Source organism: Gorilla gorilla, chromosome 4 (assembly GCF_029281585.2).
Source record: "Gorilla gorilla gorilla isolate KB3781 chromosome 4, NHGRI_mGorGor1-v2.1_pri, whole genome shotgun sequence".
Lineage (NCBI taxonomy): Eukaryota > Metazoa > Chordata > Mammalia > Primates > Hominidae > Gorilla > Gorilla gorilla.
Window position 1 is genome coordinate 16,322,899 of NC_073228.2, and position 18,041 is coordinate 16,340,939.

The 18,041-nt window shown below is 56.0% G+C and overlaps 3 protein-coding genes across 29 annotated transcripts in view; 1 reads left to right on the top strand and 2 right to left on the bottom strand.

Moving 5' to 3' along the window:
- Positions 1-18,041, top strand: part of RECQL5 (RecQ like helicase 5) — a 40,519-nt gene that overhangs the window by 16,272 nt on the left and 6,206 nt on the right. The window lies entirely within an intron of this gene.
- ERLN (endoregulin) lies at positions 3,000-4,854 on the bottom strand. Of its 2 annotated transcripts, none has more exons than XM_019027282.4 (3): positions 4,602-4,854; positions 4,187-4,318; positions 3,000-3,602 (listed from the first exon to the last, which is right to left on the bottom strand). In XM_019027282.4, the coding sequence occupies exon 3, from the start codon at positions 3,594-3,596 to the stop codon at positions 3,408-3,410; it is 189 nt and encodes a 62-aa protein (XP_018882827.1). In that variant the 5' UTR covers positions 3,597-3,602; positions 4,187-4,318; positions 4,602-4,854; the 3' UTR covers positions 3,000-3,407. The 2 variants fall into 2 exon arrangements, with proteins under 2 accessions (XP_018882827.1, XP_055244903.1); XM_055388928.2 differs by lacking the exon at positions 4,602-4,854 and having other exon boundaries at positions 3,000-3,174; positions 3,372-3,602; positions 4,187-4,390.
- Positions 9,654-17,779, bottom strand: SMIM5 (small integral membrane protein 5). Of its 2 annotated transcripts, none has more exons than XM_004041020.5 (3): positions 16,899-17,779; positions 10,726-10,888; positions 9,654-10,263 (listed from the first exon to the last, which is right to left on the bottom strand). In XM_004041020.5, the coding sequence occupies exons 2-3, from the start codon at positions 10,850-10,852 to the stop codon at positions 10,157-10,159; spliced, it is 234 nt and encodes a 77-aa protein (XP_004041068.1). In that variant the 5' UTR covers positions 10,853-10,888; positions 16,899-17,779; the 3' UTR covers positions 9,654-10,156. The 2 variants fall into 2 exon arrangements, with proteins under 2 accessions (XP_004041068.1, XP_018882826.1); XM_019027281.4 differs by lacking the exon at positions 16,899-17,779 and adding an exon at positions 14,247-14,360.

The window sequence follows — 18,041 nt, forward strand, 5'->3', positions numbered from 1 at the left end:
CAGTATTCTGAGTGGTGTCCTTCCCTCCACTCCACCCTCTTCTGGGATGGCTGGCCCCACGAGCCACTCAGTTCCAAGGGATGTGACCAGCTCTGAGCCGTCGGCTTTGTGGTCATCATGTGCCACCGAGCTGGGACTTCTGGCATCACTTGAGTAGTCCTCACCCTTATCCAGGACCCACACAGAAGCCTGTGGCCCCGCTTACCTTGGGGAGTCATGTGCTTTAAACTCACGCATCTGTTTTACCTGCATCTGCAGGCGATGGGGCAGGGGCCATGGAAAGAGTCTGAGGGCTGCTTGGTGTAGTCAGGTTGTGTCCAGGCATGCGGAGCTGTGAGTGCCTGCATGAGAGACACCCAGGAGGAGTTTTTACATTTTGGTCTAAAAAGCTCTTGGATTCATCTCATCTCATGGAATGATCCTGTCGGATGACGCTGACGTGATTGCTTCAGACTTAGAGGTGAATAAATTGAGGTCCAGAGAGGTCACAGTCACGAAGCTCATGGTAGACTGAGGCCACTAAACACCCGTCTTCTGATTTTCAGTGGCGTGCTCATTTGCATACATCTGGGTCATCTTGGTTTTTGCAAGAAAAAAGCGAAGAAATCGGAGAAACTCTTTGGGCTGTGGGTTTTTATTTCCACCACCTCCTGTTGACCAGTGAGTCGGTGGCTTCTGGACTGAAGCTATTTTCTTCTCCAAAATGCCGTCTCTAATTTGGCCTCTGTGGCAAGACCACGCCCAGCAAAAGTGGTCGGCTGCAGTGCCAGGACCACCCTTGCCTGCAGCCTTTGCGACCAGAGCCCTTTTCAAGCACAATTAATATGGGAGTTGCTAAATTTGGCCTTCTTAGGCTTCTTGAGCAGAGCTCTTATTTCTGGTGAGGAATGAAAGGGCCAAGTGTTCCTGTTCATTGTGAGTCCTCTTTGCTGAAAAAAGCTCTGGGGCTGTCTGAGGCTCTGGAATGCTCTCTGGAGGGTTAACTCTGCCTGTCCCCAGGGTCTGCTCAGCCTGCCAGGCAAGGGAACAGGTCCTCCCAAGGGCCTCTGCCTTCATTTCTCCTGTCACCTTCCGGGGAGCTGGGACTTCTTAGTGCATCAGTGGCCTGGTTGCCAGGGGCTGGGGTCCAGGCATCTGTGGACTCAAGGAGTCCAGGTGACGGTGTCGCGCTGTCTCTTGAGCAGCCTCGTGCCTGTCTCCTTTGCTACATGTGATGATTCTGAAATCCAGGCAGCAGGCTGGAATAAACGCTGCTGGTATGTCTGTATTGGCTACTGTTCTTTGAATAAGTGAATGTTTCTTTATTGCATAACTGGCGTGTAGCACAAAGAAAAAGCCCCTTCTCCACCAGATATTTGCTTCCTAAGAATAGTTCTCATTGGAGGCTGAGGTCGAAGCAGCCTCCCACCAGCGATCCCTTGGGGCGGGCACCTGGCAGTGAGGGACAGAGCTAGTGGGGTGGGCTCAGCAGAAGTGGGTGCGTTTCTGCAAAGGAAGCTGTAGGTTTCTTGTCAGTTTGTTGTGGGGTCTGAGGCACATGGGAGTGGGACTAGCAGAAAAGATACTCAGGTCAGTTAACTAATGAGGCGGGGCTGTGGCAGCCAGCGGTTTTCCTCTCTTTATCTGTAGCTACTTTCTCTGGGCTGCAGCCTTGAAAAAGCAGTGTTTGATTATTCATAACAATGAGTGTCTTTTAGTGTCACAGGGAACAGTTATTAGGTTTGAAGCAACCTCCAGCTTGAGGCCTCGGCATTTTGAGATGGAAGAGCAGCCTTGTGTTTAGACCTGGATTGAATTGGGCCCTGTTGTTTCCTGGGATCTTGGGGCTGGGGGTGCCCAGCAGCCTGGCATCTTCCTGTTTATCTGTGTGTTTGCTCATTCATTCATTTATTCAGCTGATAAATATTGACTGATGCCAGCTCTGTGCCAGGCACATTGGACATGGGGGATACACTAGTGGGCAGAAACAGCCCCGTCCCAGAGCCGGCCATGGTGGCTCATACCTGTTATACCAGCACTTTGGGAGGCTGAAGTGGGAGGATCGCTTGAGCCTGGGAGTTCAAGACCAGCCTGGGCAACATGGCAAGACCCTGTCTCTACTAAAAATACAAAAAAAACCCACAAAAAACACAATTAGCCAGGCATGGTGGCGCATGCCTGTAGTCCCAGCTGCTCAGGAGGCTGAGATGGGAGGATCATGTGAACTCAGAAGTCGAATCTGCAGTGAGCCGAGGTGGTGCCACTGCACTCCAGCCTGGGTGATGGGAGTGAGACCCCATCTCAAAAAAAAAAAAAAAAAAAGGCCGGGCGCCGTGGCTCATGCGTGTAATCCTAGCACTTTGGAGGCTGAGGCGGGTGGATCACAAGGTGAGGAGATCGAGACCATCCTGGCTAACACGGTGAAACCCCATCTCTACTAAAAATACAAAAAAATTAGCCGGTCGCGGTGGTAGGAGCCTGTAGTCCCAGCAACTCGGGAGGCTGAGGCAGGAGAATGGCGTGACCCGGGAGGCGGAGTTTGCAGTGAGCCCAGATAGCGCCACCACACTCTAGCCTGGGTGACAGAGCAAGACTCTGTCTCAAAAACAAAGAAACAACAACAACAAAGACATATAAATCCTGTAAATGGTGTTTTGAGAGTATAAAACAAGTGGCCTTACCCTAATCCTCGAGGGTTAGGGAAGATTTACCTGAGGGAGTCAGGTTCAAACAGAGATACAAAGGATGAGGAAGGACTAAGTAGGCCATGGAGTAAAGTGTGGTGTGAGGGAGAGCATCCCAGTCAATGAGAATAGCATGTGCAAAGGCCCTGTGGTGGGAGAGAACACAGCATATTCAAGAACTGAAAGACACGCTGAGAACCCAGGGGCAGGGCGGGATGGTGTGGGCGAGATGGCTGGAGACAGGCAGGCCAGAGCGTGCAGGCCCCGGTGCGGCTTTGTTCGGGAAGCTTGCTTTGGTGGCTCTATCTGGATTAAAAATGAGCTCTCACAAGTTAGCAGATTTGAAAAGGAATTTTTACTTCATTTGGTTGTGTCTTTCTCTGTCAAGGATTTGTGAAATTGCTGGCTGGGCCTGTGAGCCTGTTAGAGAACCTTGTTAGCCATTGCTCCTTCCACCTGAGGCAGTGGAGCCGTCCTCTCCATGTGCTTTTAGGGTTCTGGTCGGGGAACCCTAAAAACAATAGGGTCAAGGAGCCAGAATTGGTCTCAGACCAGCCTCCCCGTCTTACTAGTCTGACCAACCCTAAGCCAGATACAGTATTTTACTAGACTTTTTCCTGGTGGGAAAGGAAGACACCAGGGCATGGCCCCTGAGCCAGAGGGAACCGCGAAGGGGCCCACCACCGGAATGGGGGCAGGTCAGCTCGCCTCCCCTGCTGCCATCTCAGTCCCCAGGAAGTCAGGTCACTCCTCTTCACCCGCTTCACACTGAGTGTTTTCTGTGGAAGTGAGTAAACCAAACACGATGGCAAATAAGATGAGAAGCAGGACAGCGGTGATGAATAAGATAATAACTGCCAGGCCCCCCTGGTCCCAGGGGTTCTGCCAGAACGCATCATTCCAGATTGTCTCTTTGAATACCAGTTGGTCCATGAGAATCTGGAAAAGAGGGACAGAGGACCTGAGTGCAGGCAGCCCTCCCAGGCCCTGTCCCAGGTGCTATGCTCTGCCCACCGACTCCAGCCTCTGTAGCAGCCTCTGTGAGCAGCCGGCCCGCCCGGCAGCCAGGGGACATGAAAGGGCTAGAGTCTTTGTGCTGGATGCCTGCAGCCAGCAGCAAATGGCATTTCCCCCGCTCTAGATACAGGAGCCAGGACTGGCGCAAGAAGTGGGGCCCTGGATTCTTCCTGGGGGCTGCCCCTGGATTCTCCAGTCCTTCTTTCCTGAGTAGCAAGTGTGAGCAAGGACTCTCTCTCATCCCTGAGACCTACTTGGCTAGAATCTAAAAAGCATCATGATAGAGTCTCCCTGGTTTTCCTGCCCCAACTGCCGAACATTTGGGAGGCATTTGAGAGAGCGTATAGGAGCCGAGGAGGGGCCAACTCCAGCTGAGGCCTCGGTAGCCTCCTTGGAGCAGCTGAGAATAGAACTTAGGAGTCCTCTAGAAGCGGAGCTCCTTATCACAGACTGCAAGCCCATAGCCAGGTGAGGGCAGCCCAGGTAGAGAAGGAGGGAGCCATTACCTGATTCTGCTGGTAGCTGTTCTGGGTCCTACAAGGGCAATTCAGGGTGGTCCTTCAGGCTCACGCTTTATGGAGGGCTGAGCTGAAGAGGCCGCCAGGTGACCAGAGCTGCACCCTGACTCAAAGAAGCAACTGTTGAGAGGAAAAGGCATGAGCGTGGCCAAGCAGCCCTGACCAGACCTTAGTTGCTGTCACCAAACAAACAAAGGTGGGCTAGGGCTGGTTGCCTGGCAACCACGGCTCCCTTTCTGCCTTTCACGTTCCCCCTTCAGCTCCTTTCTGCCCTTGTGTGATGTCGTTTTGGGGGTGCTCAGGGCACGTGTTCATGAGTCCCTCCTGAGAGAAGTCAGACTTGGGGTGGACGGGGAAGAGACTGGACCGAGGGCCTTTGCCCCAGGCCATTAGGCCACCTCACCTGTGGCTGGGCTGGGCTGTCCTCTGTCTGGGTGAAGTGTGGACTGCGGACCTGCCCCGAGCTCAGGAAGCCCTGGGGCTGGGGCTGGGACTGGCGTAGGGCTCACTTCCTGTGTTGTGGGGTGAATGATTAACTGCAGCCCTGGCTGGCGCCTGGTGCCTCCTGGAACTGTTTCTGGGGGAAGTATTGCTCCCCCCTGAGGCTTCCCATTGGTGCCTTTGTCTGCTCCTTGGGCACGGCCTCAGCAACATTGTGTGGTTGGTTTCTGCCCACTGGCACAATAGGGAAGCTGGGAAGAGGGGATCAAGCCTGTGCCCTGGTGCTTGAAACCTAGTGGCCACCATATACTCCTTTAAAAGCTAGGATGTGAGGGCCCGCTGTGGCCAGGAACCTGCCAGGCACTGTGTTTCCAGTTGTGAGATCAGAGAGGCGGGCCCTGCCCTCCAAGGGCTTCCCTTCTAGCCCTCGGGTGCTTATCCCAGCTGGTAAAGATCTAGGAGCTTTGAGAAATGCCCAGGCCCCACCTGGTACCACTTATATCAGTCTCTGGGGTTGCCAGGATGTCGTATTGTTTACACATCCCCAGGTGATTCTCCCCAGGTGTGGCCAGGGTTGGATGACAGATGGAGGCAGATTTAGAACAGTCGTTCTTAACGATCATGGGCGTCACTGACCCGGGTTACCTGATGTTTTCTGTTTCCTTGTGTGAAACTTACTGACTAAGGCCCTTGGCATGCTGAACGCTCACAGCAGTGGGCCAGTCTCTAGCGCCCCCTTTGCGTGCAGCTCCGCCAGTTAAGTCAGATGCTTATCAACAGTCAAGTGTTGGTTCCCAAACCTGCTCATGGCAGTTGTACTTGTAAATTACATAATTGAATTTAACATCCTGGGAACCAGTGAAGCAACAATAATAGCTGAAACCCCAATTTTACATGTGGGGAACGGGCACAGAGAGGTTAAATAACTTAGCCAAGGTCATCAGCTAGTAAGTAACTGAGTTGGAGTTTGAATCCAGCAGCACACAGTCTGAGCGCTGAAGCACCTGTGCTGCACCTCAGAGCGAGTGGAGAAAGAAATTCTTTCTAGAAATACCTGTTGACTACTTTGGGATGACTTTGGAATCACTCAGATAATGTTCCTGTTGAAAAAGATGCAGACATGATAACTAAACATCAGGGACATTTTGTAAAAACCCAGAAGGTTTTCACACCCAGCTTCCTTTGCCTTTAAGTTCCAATGACTTTAAGTTTTTGTTCTGCTTTAAAGAAACCAAAACTAGAAAATAGCAATCCAGGAGCTCTGGTTGGCAAGCCCACACTCAACCAAAACTAGAAAATAGCAATCCAGGAGCCGTGGTTGGCAAGCCCACACTCAACCAAAACTAGAAAATAGCAATCCAGGAGCTCTGGTTGGCAAGCCCACACTCAGAGAAAAGGCCAGGAAGGCCGGCCAAGGAATAGGTGTATGTTTCCATTTAATGTGAGATATGTAAAAAAGTAATAGATGTGTAGAGAACTTAGGTGTTCTTTAACAAAAGTTGCTTTGACCAGCTCTTTCAATTAACCGCCGGCCCCAATTGGATAATTTTTTTTTTTTTTTTTTTTTTTTTTGAGGCAGAGTCTCACTCTGTAGCCCAGGCTGGAGTGCAGTGGTGTGATCTTGGCTCACTGCAACCTCCATCTCCCGGGTTCAAGCGATTCTCCTGCCTCAGCCTCCTGAGTAGCTGGGATCACAGGCATGTGCCACCATGCCCGGTTGGGAGGAAACTTTTATATACTCTCTGCCAAGTTTTTCTAATGAGATTCTTGTATCCGTGGCTTTATTGTCATTTTTTGTTTTTATTTTATTTTTTTTGAGACAGGGTCTTGCTCTGTCACTCAGGCTGGAGTGCAGTGGCATTGTCATGCCCCAGGCAGTCCTCCTGCCTCAACCTCCACAGGAGTAGCTGGGACCACAGGTGTATGCTACCACGCCTGGCTAATTTTTTTTTATATTTGTAGGGACAGGGTCTCCCCATGTTGCCCAGGCTGGTCTCAAACTCCCGAGCTCAAGGATCCTTGGCCTTCCAAAGTGCTGGGATTACATGCATGTGATATACTATGCTGGTCTGTTGTTGTTTTTTGTTTGTTTGCTTGAGACGGAATCTCACTCTGTCGCTCAGGCTGTAGTGCGGTGGCCTGATCTCAGCTCACTGCAACCTCTGCCTCCTGGGTTCAAGCAATTCTCCTGCTTCAGCCTCCCGAGTAGCTGGGACTACAGGCGTGCGCCACCACACCCGGCTAATTTTTTTGTATTTTTAGTAGAGACAGGTTTCACCATGTTGGTCAGGCTGGTCTCGAACTCCTGACTTCAAATGATCTGCCTGCCTCAGCCTCCCAAAGTGCTGGGATTACAGGCAGGAGTCACCACGCCCATCCCTATTGTAGCTTTTAATCAGGCATGATGTACAGACAGTGTGGCACGCAGGTCTTCAGAGTAGAGTGCAGCCCTTTTGAGGAGCCGAGAGCAGCCTGCCCTGTGGCGGAAGCAGAGGGCACAGCTGGGGGTGGACATGAAGAGGCTGGCGAGATGATTGTGGGGACCACTTAGGATGCTGCTGCAGTGACCACAGGTAAGCATTGATGGTGGCATGGTCCAGGATGGCACAGTGGCGGGAACAGAGAGGTGGTGACCAAGTCAGACGTCCTCTAAACCTGAAACCAGCCTGATGGCTGCCCCTTCCATGGCCCCCGCCCGTCTTCAGGCCGCCCAGGTCTGCAGCATCTTTCTGTTTATTCTTTCCCACAGTGGAGCAACTGCTGCCACCTTTCCATGCCCATCTTCCCCAGGGAAGACCGGCACGAGAAGCTGCCTCTTAAAGGAGCGGGCCAGGCTGCTGTCGGAGAGCAGGTCTGGTTTGTTAATCTCAGTGGGTTTGAGGCCTGTGAAGGAGTTGGCCCGACAGCCGGGCCTGGTGTGTGCCAGTTGGCCAAGGAGCAGGGAGGAGTGAGTCCTGTGAGGGCAGGGACCGAATCCTGTGCGGACTCAGCAGTTGTTCACCGCCTGCCCTAGAGCGGCCATTCGGCCTGTCTGTGCCCAGGGCTGTCTGTGGTTCCCACCTCTCCGCAGCTGGGCTAGGGAAGCAGAATATTTTCTAACAAAGGGCTGAGGCCTCAGCCGCCCTGGAGCAGGGCTATTCTTATGCTGATGAAAACTGGCTTATGGAAAAGTCACCCAGGAATTGGGCTGCTTCCCTGTTGGCCATCTCCCAAACAGAAGGCTTCCAGGGACCCTCCAGCCATTGGTGCTGGGAATGAAAAATGCAGGGTTTCCTGTCCGTCCACTCCCCTGTGTTTTTCTTCCGGGAGGGGTGCCTCATTGGGCACCACCCCAGCTCTTACCTGTTGGGTCCCACCCACTCCTGTGAAGGTTATTTTGAGACAGAGTTTGGGGTGTGGGTGTTTTGGGTGTAGGGTTGGTCGATGGAGGATAATGGATTAGAGCCTTATCTGTACTGCAACCAGGAGGCCAAGTTCTGGGTCTCAGAGCCCTGGGTGTGTTAAGCAGAGGCTCTGGAGCCAGATAGGCTGGACTCAAGCAGGCCCTGCTCCTTTTCAGCTGGTTGAACGTAGACAAGTTACCTAATATCGCTGAGGCCCAGCTTCCTCATCTCTAAAATGGGGGTAATAGTGGTATCTTCAACATGGAGGTACTGTGATGAGTAATTGAGTTTATCTGCACCAAAATGCTGAAGACAATGCTGAGTATGTGTAACTCCTCAGTAAATTTTAGCCGTCTTCATCATCATCTTCATCCTCATCATCATCATCATCGTCATCATCATCATCGTCATCATTCTGAATCCTATTCTTTGGAGGGGGCTGGGAATGGACAAATTTTTGAATTTCTTTTCTTTTGTATGAAAACACTTACTCTCTGGGTCTTTAACCTAAACCTGTCAGACAAGTCCGTGGACACTAGAAAGTGAAACCAGAGGGTGAGAGCTTCCCCTCCCTGCCTGCTATTGCCAGTGTGGCCTGGACTGCCAGCTGGAAATGGCGGGGGTGTGGCAGGGGCTGGGATCCCCTCTCCATGACATGTTTCCCAGGTAGACAGGGCTCTGCTCCCAGGTGGCCAGAGCACGGGCCACGCAGGCCAAGATGATGGAAGCGTGTGAAAAACACAGACTTCTCGAGGCTCTGGGGAAGCCCCGGGGAGGCACCTCGGGATGCTCTGTCTGGACCCATTGGCATTTCTGGAGCCGTGTGCCTCCCCTCCCCTCACTCCTGGGTTCGTAGCTCTACCTGGAAAGTTCTCTGGAAGAAAAACTCAGCTGAAAGGAGGGGGTAAGGAAGGAAAGGTGCTGCTTCTCAGCAAGACCAGTCTTTAAAATGGGTCCCTGTTGCCCTGGTTGGTCCCATGTTTAGAGGGGCAAATAATAACGGGTCATGGTGATGGGGCTCTAAGGATATGCCCAGCACCGAGCTGAGTGCTAGACATAGGTCATCTTAGTTTATCCTCACAGCAAACCCCAGGAAGCAGTACCAGGATTTGCTCCATTTCACCAAGGGGGAGTTCGGCTTAGGGAAGTTGAGTCACGCAGCTGACAGGGTGAGGGTGTGAGCCCAGACAGCACACAAATGGGGGAGGGCCACAGGGTCAGGAGGCAGGTTACAGGCGACATTAGGGCCTTCCTCTGGCAGTTTGTGAAGACCCACTGGTCTGAGTCTGCTAGTGTGGGATGCGCAGGCCAAAGGTGCAGGCAGTTGACAGAGTGAAGTGCCGTTCCTGAGCTTAGCTCCTGCCTTTGGGCAAACACAGTGTCTGCTACTCTGCAGAGTAGTGCCTCAGCCTGGCAGAGCTCATTAGCAGCTAATGCATGACAGGAATTTCATGGCACCATCCACTGGTCCCGTGGTGTTACCGCCTGTGTGGCATGCTTCTCTGCGTGGTTTTCCAGCTTTCGTGGGCACAGGGAGAGCAGAGGCCTGGGAAGGACGGGCACCAGCCATACCCCCTTCTGATGCACAGAGCCCAGCTCAACCTCAGGGAGTCCGGCACCGCAGAAACGCATAACACAAAAGCTTTTACTTGGAAACTGGCAAATACTGCACTAGAATACTGACATGCTCACGCTCTGGCAGGAGCTCGGATGCAGAAGCTATTGCACAAAGCCCCTCTGATTGCCTTGCTCCTCTTTGGCATGTATCAGCAGAGCCCCAAGGGCCAATTGCCCACAGGTGGGGGCTGTTCTCCATCAAGGTATGGGGACCCCTACTTCCTTGTTTTGTTAAAAAGTGCAGGTAGGCGAAGAAGCCCAGGCAGTTGACCCAGTCTTTGAAACAGCTGACTCCCCAGCACCCAGTGTCCACTGGCAGATGAGAGGTTTGCACCTATACCAGCCCTTGTTTCCTTGGTAGGGCTCAAGTTGTCAGTGTCCAGGTACCTGGGCCGGGCCAGAGCTGGGGCCAGGGGAGCCTGGTCTTGAGGGGTAAGGGCTGCAGGGCCAGGCTGATGGCCTTTGTCATGGCATTGGCCATCTCCTCTCCAGCTTCTCCTCAGCCATCCCCTGTCCGTCATGGTGGTGTCGGCTGCACCTGGACCTTCCTGCCTCTGCGCTCAGGGCAGCAGCAGTGAGTGCAGCAGCAGCTGCAGGCTATCAGCAGCAACAGCAGAACAGTGGCTGGAGGGCCGGGAGAGAGCACGGGACTCAGGTTGGGGGAGAGAAAGGATGCCCACCCTCCTCCCAGAGAAACGCACTGCCTGCCAGGGTCTTTCCCCCACAGGTCTGGTGGAGGTCAGAAAGATCCGAGAGGCTGGTGAGAGGTGCGGACAGTCCCCATGCCAGCCGCCAGGGCCAACCTCCTCCATGTTGTGTCTTCTCTTTCGCTGCCCAAGCCTGGCTCCCGTCATCCCCGCGTTTGGGATCCCGGGGTACTGCTGGGCCCAGTCCCCAGCACCGCCCATCACCCAAGCAGCATATCAGAGGATGAGGGAAGTCCCTTGGCTTCCCCCAAGGGACAACTGGTTTTCCTCCTTGAGCCGGCAGACACCCGCCACCTCTGCCAGCCCTCTGGCTGGCACCATGGTGTGGTCTCTCCCAGATGCCAGGGAGAGCCATGGGGTGCTGAGTGCCCCAACTAACCTGTGAAAAGGACGATGACTGAGAAGGCCACGATCTCCACGGGCTCAGCCTGGGGCAGTCTCTGCAGCTTGAGCAGCAGCCTCTCGCCCACGGCGCGCATCTCCTGCACAAAGTCGGTGGCGGCCATGCCGCGCTGGCTTCCTGTTGGGGCTCCTGCCGGGCTCTGCTGGGGCAGAGAGAACACCTGGAGCCTCCACGGCTGGCCCCACACTCGCCGCAGCACCGAGATTCCACCCTCGCACCCATCCGCAGCCCGCAGAACAAGTTTGTCAGGTCTCACACATTGCACCCCTGGTGACTTCCATCTAGTGGTGGCCCTCAGTCCCCACCCAGCTGACACAGCTCAGGGTGGAGGAAACCGGTGAGGACAGTGAGACCAAGGGCTTGCTTCGGGGGCTGCCGGCCAAGGCCGCGGCTAGTGGTGGTTTCTGGCTTCGCTGTTCCATTCCCTTGTCTTGAGGTACCACTGCTAGGTTTTGCCTGGGTGCTTGGGACTGGCACAGCTCCCTCGGGGTGGGGAGACTGGGATAGGATGCCAAGCTGGTACTCTTGCCTTCCGTCAATGTGGGGACAGAAGGAGCAGGTTCTCCCGAGAGCAGGTTCATGGGGCTTCTGGCCAGGGTCAGTCAGAGGTGAAAACTGCCCCCCTGTCCCCCAGGCCGCCCAACCTCTCCCACCAGCCCAGTTTCTACACTCATGCCTGTTCTGCCAGAGGGGGAGGCCGCACCGTGTCCCTCCAGGTTTTGCCAGGGTTTCTGTCCTGTCTGTTGGGAGGGGGTCAGGAGGCCCAGGTTGCTCAAGCCAGCCCCTCCCCTGCTGGCATCATCTGTTTCTCTAGCCTGACCAGGAAAGTCCTCTCCACTCCCACCCCTGCCCCAGGAGAGCCTCTTCCTGTCTCAGGGTGCCCAAGAGGCCCAAGGTGCTGCTCCAGGCTGAGGCTGTCGGGCTGTTGTATCTTTGAGCCGCTTTCCCCTTCTGCCTCTCCTGTGGGCATGAGGGAGCTGGTGCCTCTTTAGAGAGGAGCCAGAGACAACCTTGTCCCAACCCAGCCTGATCCAGTTCACCAAGGCAGTTGCTCTAATCCAGGGGTGGTGGTGGGGACAGGTGGCCAGGGGCTGGTGCCAGACCTTTGGCTGTAATTATCGTTGCCTTGTCCCAGGTCTCAGCCGGTTCTCGCTGAGATGGCTACGTCAGTGAGGCCAGTCACTCCCGGTGCCGCTGCCTTGGCAGAGCTGGTTTAGAACCACTGTGAAGGTCATCGAACGGAGCCCTCCACCCTGCACTTGGCCTGCAGCCATCCTTGAGGCCATGTGGCCTTTGCATGAGCACCCAGGATGGTGAGGAACCTCCGCCTGCTGAGGCAGCCCACCCACTGCAGAAGGTCGGACTCCCTGCTGGCCCCCAGTTAGTCCCACTTGTGGTCACTTAGACCTTGCCCCCTCTTCTGCCTCGTAGCCCTTCAGGAGCAAGATGGCAGCCGGCATGTACCTTCTGGATTTCCTTCTCTGCCAGGGGCCTGCTCTAGTGTTTTCAGCTGCCCCTCCTTGAATGCCACCTCCACTTCCTCCTTTTGTGACATGAACAGGTTGCTTCATGTCTCTGATATGGCTTGAGATGCGCGTGTTTTGAGGCTATTGGGAGGACTGACCATCTAGCAGCACGTTGTAGACAGCCATAGGGGGGTGCCCGGCACACGAGAATGCCTCCCTGGGAGGGGTCTCACTGGCTTTGGGGGCTGTCACCCCCGTGCACTGTCACTAGCACCCCCAACACCTTTTGGGTGTCTGTCCTAGGGTGTCTGCGGTGTGTGCCCTGAAGGAAGGTAGGCAAGCTGGAGGTGGGGAGCTATGTTTTTGTTGTTGGTTTTGTTTTTCTTTGAGATGGAGTTTCTCTCTTGTTGCCCAAGCTAGAGTGCAATGGCATGATCTCAGCTCACTGCAACCTCTGCCTCCCAGATTCAAGTGATTCTCCTGCCTCAGCCTCCCGAGTAGCTGGGATCACAAGCGTGCGCCACCATGCCAGGCTAATTTTTGTATTTTTAGTAGAAACAGGATTTCACCATGTTAGCCAGACTGGTCTCGAACTCCTGACATCAGGTGATCCGCCCTCCTTGGCCTCCCAAAGTGTTGGGATTACAGGTGTGAGCCACTGCGCCCGGCCTGGGGAGCTGTTTTTTTAAGTGATGTTGAGGGTAGCAGGCAGAAGATGGCTCCGTGGAAAATTAGATGAGTTCTTGTCAAAAGCCGTGGGTTCCCTGAGTTAGATCCACCCAGCTTCTCACACCTCACCTGGAGTGAGTGCGTTTCTGTGGAGGTGAGGATCTCAGTTTTCAAATATACTGAGAGGCATAGGGTCCTAGAATGCTATAGATCATCCGCTCCCGCCTCCTTCCTTCTGTACGTGGGGAAGCTGAGACCCGAGAGAGCAGCAACTTCTCTGAGGTTACACAGCAGGACAGGGCCCCAGCCAGCACCCCCACTGGTGCCCCACGCTGTCTCTCCATGGAGGCCTGTCTCCAGCTTAGACCAGCAAGATAGCCAGGAGCAGCCCTCCTGAGGGCACTGCCCGTGCAGTGGGCTCAGTACAGGAGCCAGGGCCCGAGAGCCCCCTGGAAGCCAGCTGGCTGTGCTCGGCCAGCCCCAGCCCACATTTGTGGATCTGAAGCTGCTTTTATCAGCATATCACCACCAGGCTGGGGCCACACCAGGCTCTTTGAGACTACCTGGAGTCCTTGTCACCACAGGTACAGGTCTTGTGAGCCTAGCCAGCCTGAGTGTAGGACTGAACCCTCTGGTCAGACTGAATGGGACATTCTCTCTGGCCAGGTGGAGCAGGCTTGCACAAGGACAGTGGTCCCCTCTTGGTTCCGGGACCTCCGTGCCATCCTCACGCCCCAGCTTTCCAGGTTCCCTCATTCTTAGAGGGATGACAATGCCGACAGTGTCCCTTACGGGACAGTTTGCGCGTGGTTCAGGAGCTGGGCTGCCTTTCTCCCCTCCCTCTCTGTCTACACTTGGTCTGGCGTTTTCAGCCTGACTGGCACTGTGCCCACATGGCCTAATGTAGCCCAGCAGAGACACTCCTTCAAAGAGGAAGCGGGCAGGGAGAGCTTTTTCGCTTGTGCGCCACACCCAGAGACCCAGGGAGAGATTGCAGGGGGGCACTTTTCCTTGTGAGCGAGAAGTGGCATAGAGACCTGGGGTTGTGCTCACCAGAACAGGGAGGAAGAAGGTTGGACTGAGGCTAAATTTACTGGTGCAGGAAAAGTGGGGTTTGTTGCTGAGAAGCTCTGGCCAGCCTCCTCCAGGGGCTGCAAAGTGGGAGAGCTGCAGACTCATGCCGGGTGGACCCCGGCCTCCAGCGGGGAAAAGTGTCAGTTCCCAGCAGCAGCAGGCTGTGGCTGTGGATAGTGTCATAGCTTTGCGCCCAGGGCTTCCCTAGGGGGCTGACTGGAAGCTGAATTTGCCAGCCAGGCATGGCCAGTCTCACCCAGCCCCAGGGTCTGACCCAGGGGTACTCACGGTATCCTGTCACACAGTGAGCAGAAGTAGGATCGTTGGACGTGGCTGTTCTGCCCCCAGAGAGCTGGAGAGGAACCCCGGGACCCCCTTTGTTTTGCAGTTGATATCTTGTCATTTGGAGCGTAAGCCCGCGACTGAACCTTCATGGCGCAGGTGGGGGAGCTGAGGGGTCCTGTTCTCTAAAGAGGAGGAGGCGCATTCCAGCCGGTCCCCAGGCGGTCTTCCCAGCGGGCTATTTAAAGCCAGGCCAGGGAGTGCCTGACACTTGGTGCCCAATATAACCAGCAGCCGTCAGGTGACTGTGTGGCATGTGCCCCAGCCGCTGCTCCTAAGGGAACCTTAGTGTTCCCAGCTGTGGCGAGGGGAACATGGGAGCTCTGAGGCTGGCCACCTCTCCTCCCCTTTCCCTTCCTAGGTTTGGCAGGAGGAAGGCAGGGAAGTCCAGGAGGGCTACTGATGATCCCGTATTTTTCCCATCTTTCTATCTCAGGTTCAACCAACTCCTTCCAAAACCACACTTCCCACCTGCGAACCAGGGCAACCAGTCCCTCCCAACCCCACGCTTGGTAGTGCCCACCTGCGAACCAGGGCAACCAGAGTCCCTCCCAACCCCACACTCAGTAGTGCCTTGGTTGGAGGTTTCTCAGGGTCCTCAAGGGTTCCTGAGTGGCTGCCAGAGCAAGTGGTGGCTCCCTCTGGCCTTAAGAGGGAGTGTAGCCCAGCTGCCACCAGGCCCTCCTGCTGCCCAGGCTGCCCAGCCAGCCCTGCTTGGAGCCTTCAGAGGGTGCGCCCTGGCTGCAGTAGCGGTCAGCACAGGGGAAACACTCAGGGCAGAGAAGGCTGGCAGAGCCGGAGGGATGGGAAGCATTCCTTTATGTGGCATCTCCTGGCACACACAGCCTTGCAACAGGCAGGCATCCCGCAGGCCAGACAGCTGCCACTTAGTCCCAAAGCTTCCCTGTTTCCTCCTCGCAGAGCTGATACTCCAACCCCAGGCGCCTCACGAGGAAGGGCTGGTAGCAGGCGGCGTGTTTGAGACTGATAAGCGAGGTGTGCTGGCAGCGCGGGGCCCCAGAGGGCTGCTTGCTCTGCCCTGTTGTTTCGTCATGGTGGGTTTTAGTCACCCTTGCCCTGTTGGGCATTATCTCGTTTGAGGTCCACCTAGAAGGAGGCATAACTGACACTTGTGGGAGATTTGCAGGGTCCTGTGCCTGAGCAGCCGGGGGGGATGCCCCTATTTGTGGCACTGAGCCTTTGGGTGACTCCCCTTTTTGCCCTGGCTCCAACTGGAAGCAGAAAGTGGTGCTTGAACCCCTGGCAGGCCCTGCTCCTGTAGCCACCCAGGGCAGGAGGAAGCGCTTTCTGCTGCTAGTGTTAGAAACAGTAGGCGCTCTTTCTGCAGCTACAGAAGCTGGCTGTTCATTCGCCCTCCGTCCTGGTTCAGGGACTGTGTTGGAGAGACCCTGTCCACTCGTGTCCTGTGGATGCAGGACAGGGATCCCCACCTGCCTGCCTGAGGCGTCTTGTGAGTGACAGCCACTGGGGTCTCCAGGCTCACCGCTGTGCCCCGACCCCCACCTGGCCTGACTCTTTTCCCTACTGTGCGCCTCCCAACACCACAGGCGCTTGTCTCCCCAGACACCAGCCCCAGCCGAAGCCCCCAGCCTCTGCCGAGCTGAGAATACTTGGGCTGGTCCTTGGTTTCCACATTTCCCTGGGTCATTGTTTTTCTTTCTCACTGGATGCCAGCTTGTTTGCTTTGAGGAAAACATATGGGGGGTGGTGGCTTTAACGCTGGCTTGAGGATAGGGAGGCAGGAGGAGTAGGCAGCCTCGGCTCATGGGCCCTGCCCAGGAGGGCTGCTCTCAGTGTTCCCCAAAGAACCAAACAGCCGGGTCCTGCTTCCTTAGGGGTGGTGTCACGTCAGCCTGTGCATCACGGTGGCACAGCAGAGGTCCCGGTTGCCAGCGTGGTCCCTCCCAGCCTCACTTCTGTGACCTTCTGCCCACCTGAGCCTGAGTTGAAAGTCAGTCCTCCAGGTTCCTGGTTTGGTGTTCAAGGCTCATCACCAGAGGGAGATCTAGGAGTTTATGGGGTTCTAGATAGGCCCAGGGAGGAGGACCCAGGCTGAGCTGTGAGCTGAGAACACCAGCAGTGAGTGGGCCAAGCCCCTGAAAGGACACAGATGGGCAGAGTCCTGCTGCATCCTGGGGGCGCCGCATGCTGGCTGGGCAGACCCTGCACTGACCTCGACAGGGCTCTGCCCTAATCCTGTGAAAAAGGGAGGCTCAGCAGGCCGGGAGCCATTCTCTCCCAAGCTGGACAGCCAAATCCCTCTTTTAAGCCCCCTGAATAAAAGAGCTGAAATGAACTTGCAGAATAAGCAGGCCCTCAGGGCCCCTCTGCTGCACAGCAGGCGGAGCAGGAGGCGCTCTGAGCAGAGCCCCCAGCCCTCCCCTAGTGCAGGGTCCCAGCAGCAGGGAGAGTGCAGGTGTGTGCAGGAGGCTGGCTGACTTCCCTGCAGGGAAGCGACCCAGCATGTCCCCAAAGACCTCTCCGTGTTTATGGTAGACTGTGGCCCTTCACCCTGGGGGCAGGGGACCCTTGCTGCTCCCTCCCTGACCCCCTTCTTCTGTGGCCATTGCCACTCACCTGGGAGCTCAGGTGTTGGGGGCTGAGCAGCAGTGCCCCAGCGCGGAGCCTCCACGTGCTGTCCTCGTACTTCCTTCGTGGGCGCCGCTGCTCCCCTGGGCGCCTCAGCCCAGCTCCTCTGCTGACAGCCAGCTGCTGTCTCTGCCTGGCTTTTTTGTTGTTGGTCGTCCTGGAGATCCAAGTGTCAAATTACCGTCGCGAGGGGGAGCCCGAGGAAGCCCTGCTTGGGAACTTGTCCTCCAACTTCATGTCCCGGTGCCTCACCTCTGCCCTGTGAGGGCTGCTCAGGGACAAGACAAGCTCCCTCTCTCCTTCTTCCTCCTTCCTCCTCCTCTCCCTCTCCCCCACTCCCACGCCGTGGGCTGGGCCTGGGTTGGGAGCTGAAGAAAGAAGTCGGCTGGCTCTCTGCCTCCCTGGCCAGGAGGACCCTGGGGAGGCTCCACCTGAGCCTGTGGAGGGGAGTCCTGCAGCGCTCTCAGGTCTGGGGCACCCACCCTGCCCTCAGGAAGGCCACCCCTTTTGTCCCTCTGGCCACTCCCTGGCTGGTCCCTCCCTCTGGCCTCTCTCAGGAACAACAGTAAACAGTGGGGAGCTGGTGGCCCTCCCAAGCTGAGCAGGAGGCTTTGCAACCAGTCCCTGGGGAGGCCCTTGTGCCGCTCAGCATCTGGAAGCGTCTTGGGGGAGAACTTGGAATCCTGAGTGACCCGGGAGTGGCCTGCGCGCCCGGCAAGGCGCCTCATGTTCCTTGTGAGGTGAGGGCCTTCTGCCGGGGCTGTGACCGCACTCCTGGCCCAGCTGTCAGGGCAGGGCTGCAGAGTCCAGGGGCCGGGCCCTGTGACATTTGCCTGGTTGTGCCACCCAGCAGGCCAGGCTGTGTGGAGAGAAACCGACCCCAGCCCCGCTGTCAATGGAGCTCTTTGAGTCCGAGCACAAAACCCCAGTGAGTCAGGGCCTGGGGAGGGCAGAGGGAGGAAGCCAGCCATGTGGTCACACCACTCAGATGCCAGAGCCTCCCAGAGGCTGGACGGGCGGCCGCTGTGCGGGTGCACGGACTCCTGGGGATGAACCATTTGTTGCATTTACTCATTGGAGCAGAGTGGGGGCAGGAGCGCCCTCTGGTGGCCGCCTCGGCTGTTCCAGCCC